The sequence below is a fragment of the Ambystoma mexicanum genome, chromosome 13 (assembly GCF_040938575.1).
Source record: "Ambystoma mexicanum isolate Mex_15411 chromosome 13, UKY_AmexF1_1, whole genome shotgun sequence".
Taxonomy (NCBI): Eukaryota; Metazoa; Chordata; class Amphibia; order Caudata; family Ambystomatidae; genus Ambystoma; species Ambystoma mexicanum.
The window spans coordinates 793612699-793630985 of NC_090938.1; the positions used below are offsets into that span (position 1 = coordinate 793612699).

Genomic DNA, 18287 nt, shown 5'->3' on the forward strand with positions numbered 1-18287 from the left:
CTGGGCAATGCTATGCTCCACAACTATGGCAAATAAAAATTGCTGGTAGCATTGGGATAAATAAAAATGTGTATACCAATTCTTTTCCCAATAAATATTAGCAAGCACAATTGGAAAAGCGCATCTGATCACCAGCCTAACTACTTTACTGGCTGCTTGGATTACTAATCCAATGGAGGAAAAGAGGGCTGGCAAGTGATCATGGAAATGTAGGGACCTTGAAGAGGGGACGTGCAGGCCCATGCTTCTAATGAAAATAAGCAGAGCTGCTCCCAGCAGGCAAAGTGGTTCTGGCTGGAAACAACAGGACTGGAAGAAGGCCCATCATGACAAAAGAGCAGCAGGCAGGTATGGACACCATTTCAGTCAAGCTTATTAGAGGGAGCCAGAACAGGGCAGTCCACCAAGTGCAGATAAAATGACTTTGTGAAAGTCTTGGAGGCCACCATCATATGTTATCAAAGCAGATGTGCTGGCTCACACTCTATAGTGAGGACTTTCCATGCACTCGGTTGTCACAAATTTTTCAAGCAAATATCCCTAGATTTGTGAGCTTCTTACCACACATTTGATACTGCTTGTTTGCTAAATTGCAGGGCATACATGCACTCAACCCACACTCACTTCTGTAGCGATTTCAGCCACGGGCAGTGCAGGAGGCACCGATTCTTTGGCTGCAGTTTCTTCTTCTGTAGTCTTTTTTTTTCTGCCTCCTAAAAGAAAAGGCAAAACATTTGTACATGAATAGTTCCTTGCTTGTAAATCCAGTTCTTCATCCTGGGTATCATTCAATTAATTAGCCACGACCATCTCCGTCCATGTGCAGAATCCCAGAACACATTTTTACCAAAATGGCTTTGAATGCAATGTTTAATACCAACCATACTGCATTCAATAATAAATAATTCCCATCTGGCAAAATATTGTTTGTTTCGACACATTTCCTCTCAATAAAAGAAAAGTAGAGTTAAGGAACTATTACTTCTTTATCCTGGGATTGTCACTGATATTTATATACAGCTCATCCCCTTCCCGGGGGTGAGCAATCAGGAGAGTAATCAAATATTAAGGAAGACATACGACTCCTATACTGAATGCCAGATGCTATGGGCATGACCCACTCGGGGCATCCAAGCCTCTTTTCAAAAATTAGCGGTTAGCCAAACAGGTTCCACAGTAAAGCCTGCTCCGCTTTTACATCAGTCCTAGTGTCCAAGTCTTTGCAGAAGTGACTGGAAACCTCATGGACAGATTCACAGGGGGCTGTTTGGCACATCAAGAGGGATAATTGTCATGAAATATCCAGTAGTTCATTTCCCTCTAGGTGAATGGGCTATTTGCCTTTTGATAAAAGTTGAACACAGGACATTGGCCCTCATTACGAGCATGGCAATGTGGGAAGTACGGTACCGGTAAGCATGCCGGTACCGTACTTCCCGGACCACCACACTAGGGGCTCTGCTGGCAGGAACCGTTTCACCCGCCAGGTTTTTCCTGGCGGGTGCAACGGCACCCGCGTGCAAAACACGTCGAAGGCATCGGCACATGCAGAGTTGTGCCGGTGCATCCGACATCCCCATCCTCATCCTCATTCAGCCCTATGGGGCAGAATGGGGATGAGGAGGCCCTTGATTCCAGCACCCGAAAATGGGCAAGTACCGGGTCCATCTAACTCAGCATGACCCGGTTCTTGCCTATTGACAGGTGCCAGAAAAAATGCAACTCCGGCGGCAGCCATGCCATGTCGTTTTTAACAGCATGGCTACCGCCAGAGTTGTAATGAGGGCCATTATCCACCTTGGGATGCACAGTTTGGCCACTGAACATGGTGCGTCAGCTACCCTGTTGATGACCAGTAGTTGCTTGTAATTTCTCAAATCCTCGATCCCATCCAGGTAATACCTTAATGATCTTCGTATGGCTAGAACATGCAGGGCCCATTCTGCCCGAGTAGAGGCATTATGAAATGACTTGGGTAAAGTAATGGACTGATTTGACATGGAAATCAAGAAATTACTTTAGGGAGAAAAGAGGATGTGTTCTTAATGTCATCTTATTCCTAGGACTCTACAGGTGGATGTCCTAACAGTCAGGAACACCACCTTTTAGGACAGGCGCTGGACATCAGATGCGTGCACATATTTGAAATGAGGACCATTAACCTTTGCTAGACCAATACTGTATCACCGCAGAGGAACAAATGACTTGGCTCTCGACATTGTCATTTGTGATGGATGTTCCTCCCACGGATTCCTCACCTATGATGTCCATCTCCCAATGCAGCTGGTCTCTGGAAACTTTGACCGCTGCCAGTGGGCACAGCGGTGTTCCGCCAGACATCTCCACACGCCCTGTGCCGGACAGGACGTCAGGGGGCCAGTACACATAGAGGCACTGCCTCCTGTGCCCTTAGTTCCACCCTTTTTCCTTAGCACTCTGATGCAGTGGGACAGCAGAACCAAGGTGTACTCACTAGTTAACCGCAAGAGGGGTAGGTAGGGAGGATGAGGGAGAATTTGTGGAACGGACAACTGTCAGAAAGAACATTACCAAGAGGAAAGTAATTTGTTCTTCTAATGGACGACTTCCTAACACGGATTCGACTCCCAAACCAGTACAATGACCTGGAGGAGGGAGGGTAGCAAGAACACCACATAAATCAGAAAACTCTAAAGTACAGCTCTGCCAAAACGAGTGTACTGTCCAGACATAGAATCCAAGCAGTAATGCTTACTGAACATGTGCAAAGACACCCAGGTAGTTGCTTGGCAAATATACAAAACTCCACACCGCAGATGGGAGGTGGTTGCCATCCCTCAGGCTCTCAGGGACCTTTTTGCCAGCCAGATCAGATCCTAGCATTCCGAGATGCAGAAAATGATCCATCAAGACAGGGTCTGTTTAGTCGCAGCCCTGCCAGTTCGGGCACCAGCGTAACCATTGAAAAGCTGGTCATCCGTTCTTGCCTCCCTTGTCCGGGAGAAGTAGAACTTCAGGGCCCGCACCAGTTACAGCCGATGGAAAAGCTCCTCTGCCTTGAAAGGATGAGGCAGACGAAGAAGACAGGCTATTGGACCTTTTGAGAGAGATGGCAGTCCGAGACCAGCTTCGGAAGGAAGAAGGGTCCAATTTTCCATGTAGCCTTTTCCTTGGTGAAAACCAAGTAGGGAGGATCAACTGACAATGCCTGTAGCTCACTCACCCATCTAGCGGAAGTGAAGGACCTTGAGGGTGAGCAGTCAAACAAGAATGAAGGAGCTTAAATGGAGCACCCATTAAAAACATAACACTAAATTTAAATCCCACACATGGATAAAACCTTGCTTGGGGGAAACATTAGAAAGACCTCTCACGAATGGTATGTCCGTGTGGATCGTGGGAAAGGAGCCTAGCTCCGGGATCCTCTTGAAGACCAAAATGCAAGCAAGATAACCCTTTACTGTACTTCTCTGCAGGCCCGTCTGAGCCAAAGACAGAAGAAATTCCAACACAGAGGTTGTGAGCATATAAAAAGGGGTCCAAACTGTGATGCTGGAAATGCATTGGAGGGACAGGGCCTCCCTGTCCTTGTCCTGTAGTCCTTTTTCATTTGTGTTCTGTATGGAGTCCAGGTGGGAGACTGCTGGCAGTGCAGCTCTTCCTGTTTTTGGATTGGTGTACAGACCCATGGGATACCCTTATGGCACCCATGGGTGGGGGTGCAACCCTGTGCCCCTAGTGTATGTTTGTGGGCACCTGTGTGTGGCCCACAGACCAGGGTATGGGCTGGTGGTAGCTCCATGCTGAATTTGACAGGTGCCCCGAGTATCCCCCATTTTGGGATACCCAGGCCCTGCCATTGGAATCAGTTGATTCCTGATAAGAAACAAGATGGCCCCTGTGGCCTCTTGCTTTCTATTGCCTGTTACCTTGTTTTCCCAAAGTCCTGGGAAGCCCTGACTCTGTCCCTTCCCCGCTGACTGGCTCTTGGGTGGAAGTTCTATATATGGTGTTGTTGTGAATTCCAGGCCAGACTGGCTGGATGTATGTTGTGGGTACACCCTGTGGGTGGGACCAGGGTGAATGGAGTGTGTGACCAATATGCACTTCTTGTTGTGGTTGTCTGGTTTCTGGTATAAGAGACAAAGACTGAGACAGCCCTGCCCAAAACTAGTATGAATGCAGTGTGTACTGTTGAATGGCTGGGTACTTGTCCCAATACACATTCCTTGTTGTGAGTGTCTGAGAGGGAGGAGTATGGCGTGAATGCACTGTATGCCTGATTGGCTGACTGACTGCATGAATGTCCTTCTGTATGATTGGCTGCTGAGTGTGACCCAGCAATGTGGATGAGAGACAGAATAGTATATCTGGGGACCTCTCACCACTGGAAATTGTTCAGACGCTGAGTTGACACTTTAAGAGTAACTGGAACTGCTTATCCCCGATGCCCAGCTGCAAGAAGAACTGCTGCTGCATTTGCTTCGACCCCATCCGAAAGCTGTCGAGTTCGTCGAGGACTGATCCGAGAGAGGACCTGGTTAGGCGCCCTCTTCCTGTGCTCCGAGGGACCATCGAGCACCGCCAACCTTCGCCGAAGCTCCCTGGAAGTCAGACCCTCAAAAGGCTGCCGACCGGAGACGGGGACCGCCGAGGAGAACGAAGTGAAGCACCTGGACATCGACGCAGTCGAAGTCCATTGCAGTCGACCAGGGTTCGGAGTATCGCCGTAACCGCTGGAGGCCTGTCGAAGCCGTGTTGCCAAAAAGAGGTGACCGCTTGATTGAATCGAAGGACTCCCTTGTCCGCACCGTCGACCACTTTATCCCGCCAGAGAAAGTCGAGGATGCAGACGCGCCGAGGAGAATCAGCCTGTGGGTTTCCTGCCACCCAAAGACCACAAAGACTTTGACGACTCGACGCCCTTGTCGGGCCACAGTTCTTCAGAAACTCTTTGCGGTCCTGAACTATCAATCACCGAGGTGCCCCGCACACCTCATAATCGCAGGACGTCGCCAACGAGCACCGCCTGGATCGATGCCCTGGTCTCGGCACCCTCAAACTTTTCATCGGTGCCGTTGACGCCAAGTTCACCTTCTTCGACGCCTCTCGACGATCCGTGGCTCCTGCTTTGAAGGGAGTCACTCAAGAAGGATCCGACGTCTCTTCGAAGAACTGTGCTCTACCAGGTACATTGGAGGGTAGAAACATTATAGAAGGAAATAAGACTTATAGAACAATATATGGACTGGGCTTGTGTTATATCTTTATTTTACAGGTTGCCCAGGTGGGGTGATCTCCACACAGAACTGTGTCTAGTGGTAGGGACCAGTAACCTGCCAATTGTTCTAACCAATTGCTTTCCTCCTATGTCTATTGTTGGTTGCCTTTATTAAGTGATCTGTGTGACATTTAACCATAGTATAGTTGATGCACTTTAATGAGATCTGATAATAATTGTGGTACCACTTTAGAACTGTATATATCTGCTATTATAGATTAACTAACCACAAAGTGAGTCATTGTGATTGTATATAACCTTGAATATTAATTATATAAAGACTGTGTTTTAACTAATACAGTGAGTGGACATTCCTTTGTGGGGGATTGGGGACTACACTGTACTTAAGAACCAGCCTGCATCACCTCCTGAGAAGCTAGGCCTTGATTGCTCGACTACGTTACCAATAATAGAGAATCTTGTCTGGGGTCCTCTACCATATAGAGAGCAGAAGTACAGACCCCCCTCCAGTATTTACACAAACCCTGCTTTGTGAACAAGTGTTAAGGTGTGTGTCCCGTGAACTCTGCGTACCTGAGCTCCCTGGAGGTGTTCGAGGAGGAGTAGCCAGTCTGTCTGGTAGGTGGATGAAGCGAAGAAGGGTGACGCAAGGAACCAGGCCCACTCCCACCTGTGAAACACAAGGTTGAAGGAGAACCAGCTCCCGATGCCACGGATGGGCGCCTCCCTGATTTTAGCGTGACGTCAGGACAGTGCAAGCACTGGCAGGGAAGGTCGTCTTCAGGCTTGTGGTATGCTTGACTAGCTGTAGACCACGTTCTAGAGCAGGCGGGAAGAGATGTTCGGCAGTCTTCTGAGGCTAGGTACCCAAGCAGAGACAGGAGGAGAGGTAATGACAGGCAAAGGGAAGGTAATTCCTAGGCAAGGACTTCAGACAGGGAACAACCAGGGTTGGCAACAGACTGGGAACCCCCAAGGTGACTGAGTAGGGACCCAAGATGCCAGAGAACTGGGGTTGGCCAGAAAATACGGCCAGGGAACCTACAGAGGCCAAGAACCAGAGAGGCCAGGGAAACAAGAAGCCAGGAACCCAGGAGTCAAGGAAAGAAAGGTCAGTGAACCAGGGGGAACCAAGGACCCAAGAGCAGGAGCAGGAAAACAGCAACAATCAAGCAAGCTGAAGGGCCAAGAGCGATGCGGAGGGTCAGGAACCAAACCGCGTTGAGACGTGCTTAGTTCCTGATCCGACCGTCATCATGAAAGCGAGGCCTGACGCGCACGCACGCGTCCCCGGTCTGCGCATGCGGGTGGCATCAGAACGAGGCTTGGAACGCAAGCCTGTGCCCCGAAGCCCTGACAGGATCGCGCATGCGCGGACTGGAAGCAACATTGGCCAGGGTAACAGAGGTCGCGAGGAAACACGGCCTCCAGAGACAAAACCTAGGGTAAACCCTCCAGGACCAGAACTGGCGAGAGTTGCCACCCCAATCCACCCGCTGGGTAGGTGTCCTAACACTGTGCCCCCTCCCAGAAAGGCCAGGGGCCCCAGGCTTCCAGGAATGGCGGAGATAGAATTCACATACCAAATGAGGGGCATGTACATAACGCTGTGGTTCCAAAGTGTGATCACGGGCAGGTTAGCCTTTCCAGTCTACCAGAAATGAATCCCATATCTCCTGCATCTCGAATTCAGGTGTGCCTTCCACGTCAACAGATGCGGGACGAGAGCATGGACGCCCATAGGTGTCGGGCATGTATGGCTTCAATAAAGAAATGCGGAAAACGCGATGAACCCGCCAAGACGTGGGCAGACAAACGGAATGCCACAGGGGATACCAGCTTGGTGATCCAAAATGGCCCTATGTAACGAGGGGCAAGCAGATAGATTCTTGGATGATAGGCAAAACCGATCCCCGGCCTGCAAGGCAGGCTCACGGCTACGCCTTCTGTCTTCCTGTGCCTTCATACACTCGCGTGCCTCAGCGAGGGTACCAATAGCCAGGATGTGTCGTGTCTGGATAGCAGTGACCAGTTGATCGGCAGATGGAACGGCGCTGGGCTGGATGGGGCGAAACGGCAGCAGTTTGGGATGTTGTCAGAAGAATAAAGAAAAGGGCTCAGGCCTGTAGCAGCGTGCACCGAGTTGTTATATGCCACTTCGGCCAAATCCAGATTGGTTGACCAGTTGGTCTGGGCAGCGTTGGCATAGCAGCGTAAATACTGCTCCAATACTCGGTTTGGCCGTTGGTTTGTGGATGATGGCCTGAGCTGAGAGCCCTGTGAATATCGAGATGGTTGCATAACTGGCTCCAAAAGGAGGATATAAACTGGGATCCAGGATCGGAGAGCATCTTCTCCGGCAGCGCATCTAGTCAGTAGATCTCATGTAGAAATGCCTGTGCCATCTGAACTGCGGTGGGAATCTTCAGAAAAGGAATGAAATGGGCCGTCTTGGTGAAACAATCTACAACCCAACAGAAAAAAAGCACACTTATGCACACCTAAAATTCTTCAGGAAAAAACTGTTTGTTGGTTTTAGGGTTGGCAGCGAGGTGCTGAGGAGTGTAACACAACCCTGACACTAGGTTGTGGGTTTGAGAAAACAGAGAAAAGGAGGGTATCCACAAAATGTGGCCCCCTCGCGTCCCCTGCACACTCGAGGGTACTGTCCACAGACAGTCAGTATGTATGGTTCTCTAGGTATAGATATTTGCAGCCATGTGGGTCCACAAATATATGTGTTTAAGGAAAAATTCATGTGAATACTTCAATTGTCAAAACTTGAACTGGTATGTTAGGAGTTGGATGCATCTAAAAATAAGGTATAGTGATGTTGTTGATTCCATACTGCCAGCTATTAATTCTAATATTAAGTACAAAGTAAGTCAGAAGTTATTTCTGTAATGAATTGGTTCACTATGGGTTCTCAAAGAAAAATATATGTATATAGATTTGTTTATTCACAAATATTGTTAATAGGATTCTCTTATTAACATACATACAGTTTACAACTAACATAGTTGCATGACATCAAAATATATACAACATTTAACAGTCTCTGTTAGTTGTCACGTGTGATAATCTATAAAAACTCGGCACATTTCGGGAAAAATCCCATCTTCTGGAGTAAATGTTAAACAACAAGTCTGTGTCTGTCCATAGATTTTCTTCAATTTTTAAACTTCAGAGATGATATTTCTTGATATCTATAACAGAAATCATAATACTCAGATTGTAACTTGCTCATTTAGCGAACAAAAGGTATTTCTTACTAATTATATCTGTCAGAATAACACAGTATTTCCTACCTCACATTGGTGCCCAGAGGTTGTATCTATGAGCATAAGTGGTAGGTGTTATATTCACTCAAGTCTTCTGTGACCCAATTGGTAAGTCTGCAACCTACGGTTCAAAGGTAAGTCTACTTATTAGTGGGAAATGATTTTAAATATAAAAAAGTGACAAGGTAGGTATATTCTTTAGTGAAGTGAAAGGGAAATGTACCTTATTCCTGGGGCTTGAAGGGAACTTCAGATGTCCTAGCTTGGTTAACAGGGATGCCTGTAATTCAGGGTATGTTCTCAATGCCCTGCCGCATTGGAAGTGGCTGTAACTTCAAAGTAAGGGAGGGGGGTGTCCTCCATGGACTCCAATATGCGTCACAATTCCTATGTAGGAGAGACAAAAAAGTGGCAGAAAGGCTATAAATGTCTTCAGAAAAGACATATTTGTTTATTAAGTGGATAGGTTCAAAGGAAATAGGGTAGGAACCTAAGTTGCTGGATCTGCTTCAAGAGTCTTACCTTCTGGTGATATCAGGAGATATAAGGTAGGGGTTCCTGCTCGTGGGCCCATGGAGAGATGGGTTGCCTGTTAGCAGTGAATTTCGAAACGAGGATGGCTCGTTTTAGAAGGGCAGGAAATGGAAACCTGCATTCTGCGCGTCATCGCGTCATGCACGCGATGACGTCACATGTAAACATGTGATGTCATCACATCGCACGACGTGAGCAGGTCACGCAATGGAAGTGTTTTGCTGTAGAAAGTTGGGCGTGTAAATTGCGTTCACTAAAATGTCCTCAGAACGTTCAAATTGTAAAAAATGATACAATCCCGTTATGCTATAATAGGATGCATATTAAGTGTTAAAGGACGGAAAAAGAAAGGTAAACCAAAAGTGTTTTGATATGTAAATGGGAAAATCATGAATGTTTTTAAGAAAAATGTTCAAGAGTACACAGAGAAGTCTCAAAAGTTGGGACATTTATGACTCAAAAGATGAATTGGATGCACTGTACCAAGGATATACAGGAAGGGTCATCCTCATGATGGGAAATTAAGGAAATAATAGCTTATAAGAACAGATGGAGGGGGATGGGGATCCCAGGGGGTTAGTAGATTAGCTCCCAATACAGAACTATATCTGTATTAAGAGAAAGGGGCCAACCTAGGGGCACCTCTGTTCACATTCTGTTTGCAACATGTTTGCAAGATGTTTGTACATTCATCATCTACGGTTTTATTGTATTTGTGGCAAATACTGATGCAAGATTAGTTTATACATAGGTCATATGATACAAAAATGCATGCCACCATCAATAATTAGTGCTGGACAATCCATGAAAATGAGTGTGATATAGACCTCGTTTGATGAACAAGCCTAGCGTGTTCTTGGTGTTTCACTAATTCTGCATGTGCGTTATGATCATGGGGCCAGTTTATAGAAAGGCACCTAAGTGAAACTCTCCAGTCATTCCATATGGGTTCATACTGTCCAGTTTGTCAATCCAATACAGTTCGCGTTGATCTATTTTTTTAGCATGGTTACCTCCTCTTGATGCCTTAGTGACCACTTCTTGTCTCTGGTAGCGTAATTGTGACAATCTACAACCACCATGATGCAGGTGTAGCCTTCGGATGTTGGGAGATCAACAATGAAATCTGTGATAATGGTGTGCCAGGGGTACGTTGGTGCTTCCGTGGGTCGAAGTAGTCCCAAAGGCTTCCTTCTTGATATCTTGGTTTGGGCACCAATGGGGCAACACTCCATGTATTGTTTGGTTTGACTGGCCCATCCTGGCCACCAGAACTGCCTGCCAATCAATTCTTGGGTGGGCCAGATGCTACGATGTCAGATGCGCCTGCCTCGACGATGAGCGGTCTCTCTTCATCGGGATGCCGTAATATCAGAGAGGTACTGAAGGCCTTCTTTAGGTCTTGGAAGGCGGCTGTAGCCTCGGAATCCCACAGAAAAGGAATCCTGCTGTTCGTCAGGCGAGAGGTCAGTTGAGAAAACCTGGGTATAAAGCGTTGATAGAAATTGGCGAACCCAAGAAAATGTTGAAGGGATTTCAAGTCGTAGGGCTGTTTACAGCCCTGGATTGCTTGCACTTTAGCGGGATCCATGTGGATACCAGAGCTGCTGACCACATATACAAGGAATTCAATGTCGCCTTGATGGAAGAGGCATTTTTCTGCTTTGGCAAACAGTTGGTTCAGAGACAACCGTCGGAGGACCTCCTTTACATGTTGTATGTGTTCTTCTGGACCCGTTGAAAATACCAAGATGTCGTCAAGGTAAACCCAAACTGAAACCCCGATCAGGTCTGAGAAGAGAACGTCCATAAAACACTACAAGACGGCCAGGGAATTTCACAGGCCGAACGGCATAACCAGATACTCATAATGCACGGATGGTGTTTTGAAGGCCGTCTTCCACTCGTCGCCTTGTTTGATCCGAACCAAATGGTAGGCCCCCCGGAGGTCCAGCTTTGAAAATACACGTGCAGAACGGAGTGATTCCATGATATCACGAATCAGAGGCAAGGGGTACCTATCCTTCCGAGTGATGTCATTCAACGTCCGATAGTCGACACATGGGCGTAAGGTGCCTTCCTTCTTTTTGACGAAAAACAGCGGGAACCCCGCAGGAGACTTGGAAGGCGTGATGTATCCTTTTCGGAGGCATTCTTTCAGATATTCCTATAAGACCACCTTCTCATTCGAGGATAAGGAATATACTTTTCCATGGGGTATCTCTGCATCGAGCAACAACTCAATGGCGCAATCAAAAGATCTATGGGGAGGCAATGGTATCTCCGCTGGTTCGGAAAACATGTCTGAGAACTCTGCGTATTCCTGAGGCACAGAAGACAAGGAGCAAAGCCGGAGAGCCTTGTCATTCAAAGAAAGTGGCTCTGCTGTGGTGGTTTTCGGGGTAGTCCTGGAGGAACAGCATTGCTGGATGCAGCGGTCAGAAGCAACCACTAGAATCTGGTTTACCCAATCGATATTGGGATTATGATACAAAAGCCAGGGTAGGCCCAAAATGATTGGGTAAGAGGGTGACTTAATCACGTCCAGGGACATAGAAACAAAGGCCTGGTGTGTTGCCGAATGGGCCCGGAAGCCAGCGGGGTAACATTGATTACCTCCACCAGAGTGGCACAATCCTTGGTGAGGAGAGGAACACCACATTGGACTGCGAAGTCTGCATCAATATAATTGCCGCAGGCGCCACAATCCAGGAGGCCTGAAACTTCTATTGTTTTGTTCTGCCAGAACATTCGGGTCCTCAACACCATAAGAATCACCGGCTGCTCCAGAATCCGGAAGGACTGAAAGGGTCGAAAGGCCTGTTGTGGCCTTCCCCATACATGACAGGCCTGTCAGTTTTCCATCTTCCTTGGTAGTCACAGGGGACAGATAACCAAATAGTGACCAGCGGCCCCACAATATAGGCACAAACGAAGGTTTCTTCTGCGTTTCTTCTCAGCCTCGGTTAAGGGGCTTCTTACCGCACCCAGCCGCATGGGTTCAGGACCTGCTTCTGTGGGGCCTGATACTCCTGTTGGTGAGGTGGGGGGGTCTTGAGAAAGCCCTCTCAAACCAGCACCTTTCGCCTCTTCGTTCTGTCAACCTGTGATCGATCCGAAGTACTTCTTCCAGGAGGGTTTGCAGAGTGTCGGGTTCAGGTAAATGGAGCAGTTCATCCTTATACCCTTCTCTTAACCCACAATGAAAAAGTCTTATGGGTTACCCCAGGCCATTGTGAGTCGGTTGCCAGTTGACAAAACCAGCTGATGTAGGCAATGATATCGCTGGAACCCTGTCTGATGTCCATTAACTGGTTCTGCGCAGAGACAGCCAAATTGGGTGACTGGAAGACATTCAGAAATGCTTTTTTGAAGGCCACAAAGTCGTTGAGGATGGGACTATTGGCTGAAACTAAAGTTGCCGCCCAAGCAAGAGTGTTCCCTGTCAGGTTGACCAGTATGTAGCCTATCTTGGCCTTGTCTTGACTGAAGTGTGAAGGCTGGAAAAGGAAATGTATTTTACAATGATTACAAAATTCGGCCACTCGTCCGGGATCCCCGTCGAACTTCAGCGGTGCGGTATGTGCCATGGCATTCTCAGCCTGGGGGATTGTTCCGGCACCGGCTCCCTGAACCATCATTTGCTGCAAGGCAATGTTTTCCTGATGTGTGGCCATCTCAGAGCGAAGAGCCCATATTTCTTCCCGAAGATCCTGGGTTTCATCCATCTTGGAATCTGAACCGCTGATTAGGCGTCTCAATCTGTTAAGGTGTGCAGTCCGTGAATGCTGTTTACCTGAACTCCCTGGAGGTGTTCGAGGAGGAGTAGCCAGTCTGTCCGGTAGGTGGATGAAGCGAAGAAGGGTGACGCAAGGAACCAGCCCCGCTCCCACCTGTGAAACACAAGGTCGAACGGGAACCAGCTCCCGACGCCACGGATGGGCGCTTCCCTGATTTAGCGTGACATCAGGACAATGCAAGCACTGGCAGGGAAGGCCGTCTTCAGGCTTGTGGTATGCTGGACTGGTTGTAGACCACGTTCTAGAGCAGGCGAGAAGAGATGTTCAGCAGTCTTCTGAGGTGAGGTACACAAGCAGAGAGAGGAGGAGAGGTAATGACAGGCAAAGGGAAGGTAATTCCTAGGCAAGGACTGCAGACGGAGAACAACCAGGGTTGGAAATAGACGGGGAATCTCCAAGGCGACTGAGTAGGGACCCAAGATGCCAGAGAACCGGCGTTGGCCAGAAAATAGGAAGCACCAGGGAACCAAGGAGGCCAGGGAACCTGGGGAGACCAGGGAAACTGGGGAGGCCAAGAACCAGAGAGGCCAGGGAAACAGGAAGCAGGAACCCAGGAGTCAAGGAAAGCAAGGTCATGGAACCAGGGGGAACCAAGGATCAAGGATCCAAGAGCAGGAGCAGGAAAACGGTAACAATAAGGCAAGCTAAAGGGCCAAGAGCGATGCGTAGGGTCAGGAACCAAACCACGTTGAGACGCGCTTAGTCTCTGATCCGACTGCCTGATAAAGGCCATCACGAAAGCGAGGCCTGACGCGCAAGCCCGGTCTGCGCATGTGGGCAGCATCAGAACGAGGCTTGGAACGCAAGCCTGTGCGCTGAAGCCCTGACAGGGTAGCGCATGCGCGGAAGGCCGAACACAGTCGATCAAGCATGCGTGGATTGGAAGAAACATTGGCCAGGGTAACGAAGGTCGCAAGGAAATGCGGCCTCCAGAGATTAAACCCAGGGTAAACCCTCCAGTACCGGAACCGGCGAGAGTGGCCACCCCGATCCACCCACAGGGTAGGTGTCCTAACAACAAGCCAAAAACATACCCCACCTTCCGGCATAGATGGCCTTGGTAGTAGATCTTCTAGCATAGAGGAGCAAGTTCAGAACATCCCCCGGCAGATCCCATTCCTTATGCCTTTGCCATTCAGCAGCCAGGCATGAAGGTTCAGGCTGAAGAGCTTTGAGAGCCTCTCCCCGGCAGATGGCAGATGGCCATGTCCAGCAACTCCAGGTACCACATTCTATGGGCTCAGTCCAGATCGATCAAGATCATTGTCGATCCGAACAAGAGCCAGCTGTTTGACAGGGGTCAGTGGGAATGCATAGAGCAGGTCCAAGTACCACTGTCAGGGCGTCCTCCAGAGCTCCCCAACGAGTGAACTCCCTGGAGCAGAACAACTTGCACTTACTGTTCACATTGAAAGCAAAGAGGTTCACAGGAGGAGTACTCCAATGGGAACAAATCTCCTCCAGGACGTCCGGGAAGAGCTCCCACTAGAGTTCAAGACTGCCTGCTCAGCACATTCTCCCCAGGTGGGCCGCAGTCGGAGACAGGCTGTTCTCCAGAGCCCAGAACCACAATCACATTGCTTCTCTGCAGAGAGGCACGGAGCCCACGCCCCCCGCTTGTTGAGTTAATGAATGGCTACAGTGTTGTCCATCAAGACCAACACCGTTTTGCCCTTCAGAGGGGAAGAAAGTGACCTGGGCCAGCCTGATTGTTCTCAGCTCCAGCAGACTGATGTGCTCTCAGCACTCTTATGGGGATCACAGTCCGCTCACAGTAACATCTTGGAGGCGAGTGCCCTAGGCTTTCAGGCACGCATCCTTGACAATAGTCACTTGTGGCCAAGGTTAACAACCCTTCAGGAGGTTGTCCTTCATGACCCACCATTGAAAGTCTCTGCACACACTCTACAATATCGGTATCAGATCCAATGTTCTTCCCTGAAACCGCGACCAGTGTGAGCTTAAAAGCCACTGAAGCGACTGTGCGCAGTTGGACCTCTGGCACTACAAGGATGCACAAGGCCATAAGACCCAGCAAGAACAGGAAAGCAGAGGTTGGAATTTGTGTCTGCAAAACTTGGACCATCATGTAGATTTTCAGCACTCTGTCCTCGAGTGGGAATCCCCGGCCCAGGCGAGTGTCCAAGACCACTCAAATAAATCAGTGGGGCCTGGAACACAAAACCTAACTTTTTCTGAATTTCAGGGAGAAGCCCAAGCTTTGCAACAGGCTGCACGTCCTGTACAGGAGTGCCAATGCTAGTACTGGGAAGCGGGTTTGGACAAGCCAGTCGCCCCTAAAGGGAAACATGTGAATGCCTTCCCTTCGGAGGGGAGACACCACCATTGCTAGAAGCTTAGCGAAAACCCTGAGTGCTGAAGAAAGTCAGAAAGCTAGCACCTTTAACTGGTAGTTATTGTTCTCCATCTTGAATCTCACGTACTTCCTGTGCTTCTTGTGGATGGCCACGTGTACGTAAGCATCCTGGAAATCCAGGGAAACTGTCCATGCGTCCAGGGCCTGGAGCATTTGGGATTAAGTGACCATCTTGAAGTTGTCCTTTCGCAAGTACAAGTTCAGAAGCTGCAGATCCAGGATGCGCCTCAGACCTCCATCCTCCTTTGGCACCAGAAAGTAAGCCGAGTGCCAACCCCTGCCTTGTTCTGAGCAGGGTACCAGTTCTATGGACTCTTTAGCCAGAAGCTGACGCATATCCTCTAGCACAAGAGGCTCCCGAGGCAAGGTTTGGTGGCATGGGAGGTGGTCTAGACGGTGAAGGGCAAAATGGAGGCCGTATCTCTGTTGTAGGACCTATAATGCCCAGGCGCCGGAAGTGGCATTTTTCCATGCCTCGCCAAACAAGGATATCTTGCCCCCTACCAGGGACTGATGGCAGAAGTCCACTTCAGGGAGACTTTGCGCCAGGGGCTGCAGAGGGCACAGCAGAGGTGGAAGTGCCTCCCCTGGGTCCACCCCAGCCCCTACCCCTGTTGGGACAAAGCTGGTTTGTTAGGTCTTGGCCTCTACCTCTATGGGCATAAGTGGCAAAAGAACAAACAACCTAAGTCGCTGCTGCTGCACTGCTAGCCCGAGCGATTTAGCAATAGTTCTACAAGTTTGAACTTCTGTAAGTGCTCATCGGCCTTGGTGCTGAATAAGTTGATGCCATCAAAGGGCATATCTTGGACATCAGTAACAAAGCTGGACTTTCTCAGCCAGTTCTAAGACAACTGTACTCGTGGCCATTGTTCTGGATACTGCAGACCCTATAGCAAGATCAGACTGCAGTATCTGATGGGAGGCGGCAAAGGTCTCTATCATCAACTTCAGAAGACTGTGAATAAGTGGAATCAAGGGGCACTAGGGCTCTTTGGATTGCAGACCCTCAAATACAATCAAGGTCTCCCTTATATGTGAGGGCACAGGAATGTTGCGTTTCAAAGCAGCGCTCTTCTCACACTGCAAAATAAATAATTTCCTCTGCTGGTGACAAGAGGAAGATGGCTAAAGGCGATGCGGTAGAGCAGTCTGACCAATCTGAATAGATATCAGTAGGTAGTTGAGATGCATCGGTTGGTGGAGAGGGATCTCCAAGTGCACTCGGTGTAGCTCTAGGTTTGGTCACTTGCGATGACGACTTCTTTGGTGCTCCCAATGCATCACAGTTGTTGAAACAGGGTTCAATGGCTTTTGCAGTTATTTCTTGTCATGGATTTCCTCGAACTGTCTATGAGAGTGAGTGTGTTTTTGGGGCCACCTGTGACACATGGCGTCATCCATCGTGGGATCATCCAGACCCTGATGCAGAGGTTGTCAAAAGAGATGTCGAGAAACGTATGCCTGACCAAGATGGCCCGCATCACCACCAGAGTCACCCCCAGGGCTGCAAGATGTGATCTATATAGGGATGAGGAGGTGATAACTCCTCCCCAAGGCAAAGCCCTAGTGAAAACTGTTTTACGGTGGAAATATCTGAAGGAACCTACAGGCGTATTGCACTAAAGTCCATATTGGCCCATAACCATTCCTTTTATGTTGCAGCTGTAGTCATCGATGGGGAACGTTGATTATGTCACAAAACCCAGCCAACCCACAGCTTTAAATGTATACAAAAACATTGTTGTGCCAGAAATCAAAGAAATGGAAGATCTGAACGAGACAAAGAGAGAAAAGGCTGGGTTTGTAGAAATGACAGAGGCACAAAGAGGGGATTCCAAACCATTAAAAGCTCCTGACCCTGCATGAACATAATTTGGCAAAGCCCAGAGAACAGATCCTCTTCTGGCGAAAGCCTGTAAGAACTCTGAAGACCCCGCCCACCCCCATTTTATCTCCTGGTCCCAAAACATTTCAGGAAGGTGGTGATGGAGTTAGCCCATACCAACCTGACAAGTGGGCAAACTGGGGAAATCCTCCTCAGCCAATCCTTCTGCCCGGAGTGAACGCCTAGGTGGAACAGGTTTGTTTTACATGCCCCCTCCTGCAGAAGACGTCGCTGGATGATGTGCCACGCTAACCCCTGCCTATCATGGGCATCCCGTTCTACAGACTAGGCATCGACATCGCTGGGCCCCTGGAGCCCTACAGGATCGTGAATAAGTACATTCATGGGATATTGGACTATGCCTCCCAGTATCCGGAGGCATTTCCTTTGAGAAGTAACACCAAGGCGATCCTCAAGGTGCTTATAGCGTGCTTCACCCGAGTCAGCTTCCTGACAAATACTCACTGAACGCAGCAGCTTCATGCTTCATGTCCAAGCTGATGGGTGAAATGAAAGACCCAATGAAGATTAAGACCCTGACAACATCTGTGTATCGCCCTCATACGGACAGGCTAGTGAAAAGGTACAACCAGTCTCTGAAGTGCACCCTAAGGCGGTTGGTTGCCAAAGATGGAAGCATGGGGGTGATCTAATCCCGTGGACCTTCTCTGTGATGAGAAAAACATCCCAATCATCTACCAGATTCTGCCACTTGGAGCTGGTGTATGGCCAAAACCCTAGAGATGTGCCGGACATCATGAGAGAAGAGTAGGAAGAAACCTGGAGTTGGCAGACCAGCGTCCATTTTATGGTACAAAGCACCAGGGAATGCACGAAGGTGCAAAATCTGGCTTTTCATTTGGTTTCTGATTTTACTTGCTCAGAGTTCGCTTTTATTTGAGCTACAACTCCCAGAAGCTGCAGCAGTGATTGTGGGGTAAGAGCCCTTTAGACTGCTTCACCTGACGCACATAAGGGCGTCGGCAGCGGTGAAGCAGCGCTTTTAGTTTGGTCTCTGATTTTACTTGTTGGGAGATTGACAACTCCTAGAAGATGCGGGGGTGACTGTGGGGCTAGAGCCCTTTCAATCACCTTCACCTGCTGACACAAGTAAGGGAGTTTGCAGCACTTCAACGGCATGGCAGCAACGTGTGTGTCATGCACAAAGTGCATTCCCGTCGTGCCG

At 48.8% G+C, this 18287-nt stretch overlaps 1 protein-coding gene across 3 annotated transcripts in view; it reads right to left on the reverse strand.

Annotated features, from left to right (window-relative positions):
• Positions 1-18287, reverse strand: part of MDC1 (mediator of DNA damage checkpoint 1) — a 323363-nt gene that overhangs the window by 151979 nt on the left and 153097 nt on the right. For all 3 annotated transcript variants that reach the window (XM_069635188.1, XM_069635189.1, XM_069635187.1), the window contains one exon: positions 625-713. In XM_069635188.1, coding sequence (XP_069491289.1) covers positions 625-713 — 89 coding nt within the window. The remainder of the gene's footprint in view (positions 1-624; positions 714-18287) is intronic.